The sequence below is a fragment of the Elephantulus edwardii genome, unplaced genomic scaffold (assembly GCF_000299155.1).
Source record: "Elephantulus edwardii isolate Elephantulus edwardi_28Jun2011 unplaced genomic scaffold, EleEdw1.0 scaffold00116, whole genome shotgun sequence".
Lineage (NCBI taxonomy): Eukaryota > Metazoa > Chordata > Mammalia > Macroscelidea > Macroscelididae > Elephantulus > Elephantulus edwardii.
In genome coordinates this window covers 3,524,293-3,526,464 of record NW_006399866.1, presented here as the reverse complement: position 1 = coordinate 3,526,464, position 2,172 = coordinate 3,524,293, and the positions used below count along the sequence as shown (strand labels likewise).

Genomic DNA, 2,172 nt, shown 5'->3' with positions numbered 1-2,172 from the left:
ACACACACACACACACACACACCCAAACCATCTACAAGTAAGATTTGTCCTTAAATTTGCAGAGGTTGAAAGGTCAAAGATTGAGATGTTAATCATAGAATTTTATGATACCATAGCAGAAAAGGATTTGGGGTACTATCTAGTCTTCCCAGACTATCATTTTATGTGTAAAGAAACTGAGAACAAAGGAGAGGTTGGGAATATGAGCTCAGTTTTAGAAACATTTAGGTAAAAAAGATTCTTCCTGCAATGAATGTCCGTTAAAATCTTAACAGAGGAAATGAAAATGTATACCTTTTACTTTGTAAATTAAGTTTTGTGTGTAATATGGCTTCCTACAACTTTTGTTTTCTTTTAGATGGTACTGCAAGATGAGAGGCAGAGTCAAGCCTTGATTCTGAAGGTCAGCAGCTATTATCATTTTCACTTTTAAAAATTTTTATTTTCTTATTATTTTGTGTATGTACTGTCAAATCAGATCTGACTGGTACAGGAGATTGCCCCCCTTCTCCAGCAGAGCATCTGGTGGATTCGAACTGCGTACCTCTGGAATTGCAGTGAAGCTTCTTGCCAGTAGACCACCAGAGCTCCCTCATTTTCATTCTTTTGATGTAAAATTCTGTGGCAGTTCTTGACTTTGTACTTCCTGAACATTATTGGCCTTTGACTTTTCCGTTTAGTAAGCTTTGAAGGCTTAATGAGGATGCATATTGACTCATCAGAGGTGAGAATTGGTTCATGGTGAGTTAGGTGACTTACTGGTAAGAAACTGTGTTACAGGGGAGCTCTGGTGGCCTAGTGGCAATGAGCTGCAACTACAATCCCAGAGGCGCACGGTTCGAATCCACCAGATGCTTTGCTGGGGAAGGAGGGACAATCTCCTCCTGTACCAGTCAGATCTGATTTGACAGTACACTCACACAAAAGTAATAAAGTAAAAAAAAAAAAGAAAGAAAAGAAACTGTGTTACAGTCTCAAGGGCACATGGTTTAAGTAACACCAGTTACTCCAAGGGAGAAGGATGTGCAGTCTCCTCCCATGCAATTTACTGCCTCTGAAAACCTGCTGGAGGGCCATGAGTCAGTTCTGACGCAATGACACACAACAGCAACAGTAGTTCTAGTTTTAATTTATATTTATTTTTCTTCTGTCACTTCTTCCCTCCCCCCTTAGCAACCATTTTACTTAGAATTTAATTTCGAAATGGAATTTGATTATTACTCTAAGATAATTTTCTATTGGGTATTTAATGAAAAGAAATACATTAGTTATAAGCACTTAAGACATGTATCAGTGTTATTTTTATATTTATTTTTGTGTATTTGAGCTGTCAGTTTATAACATTGTTATGTATGTTACTTGAATACTCTGAGAAATGGTGCTAAAAAAACTTATATATAACTAAATAACAGTGTTTGATTAACTTGGTATCTCAATTTGTAGAAGTGTTTTGCTTTCTTTTGAAGTAACTCAGTGTTAAAATTTTGTAATTGCTTATATAATCCTAACTTTTCCCATTTACAAATTAATTCTTTGTCGGCAAAGTTCAAATTGTCTTCTGTTTAAAGATGAAGAACTATTTTTAAGTATTTTGGTTTTTCCCAGATTGCAGATTATTACTATGAAGAAAGAACCTATACTCTTCGTTGTGTCTTACATCTTCTTACTTACTTTCAAGATGAAAGACATCCATACAGGGTAAGCCCATTTAGGTTTCTTGCTTCTCTTTGTCTTGTATCATTCAGCCCTTTTAAAAATTTTATAATAGAAATTCTTATACTTTTAGATATTTACCTTTTATTCTTGGTGATTTTTTTATAAGGTTGAATATGCAGACTGTGTTGACAAGTTGGAGAAGGAGCTAGTTTCAAAGTATAGACAGCAATTTGAAGAGCTTTATAAAACTGAAGCACCAACATGGGAGACACATGGAAACCTAATGGTATGTGGTACTGTGCCCTCTTATAGTTCTTAGGCCTGATGAATAGAGCATAATCGAAAATGTAGAAATAAGACTCAATTTCTGACTGAAAATTAATGTATAACTCATAAAGATGTTTAAGATAAGTGAGAATTATTCAGTAAATGGTCTTTGAATACTGAGTAAACATTAAGAAAAAAATTTAGATATATATACACACATTCATTTTCTACCACAGTGTATTTTATATT

At 34.5% G+C, this 2,172-nt stretch overlaps 1 protein-coding gene and 1 pseudogene across 1 annotated transcript in view; both read left to right on the top strand.

Annotated features, from left to right (window-relative positions):
- Nucleotides 1–2,172, top strand: part of NUP188 (nucleoporin 188kDa) — an 84,864-nt gene that overhangs the window by 31,153 nt on the left and 51,539 nt on the right. The window contains exons 6-8 of the mRNA XM_006892477.1: nucleotides 359–403; nucleotides 1,606–1,698; nucleotides 1,823–1,942. Of these exons, the coding sequence (XP_006892539.1) occupies nucleotides 359–403; nucleotides 1,606–1,698; nucleotides 1,823–1,942 (258 nt within the window). The remainder of the gene's footprint in view (nucleotides 1–358; nucleotides 404–1,605; nucleotides 1,699–1,822; nucleotides 1,943–2,172) is intronic.
- Nucleotides 2,055–2,172, top strand: part of LOC102863527 — a 3,403-nt pseudogene continuing 3,285 nt past the window's right edge.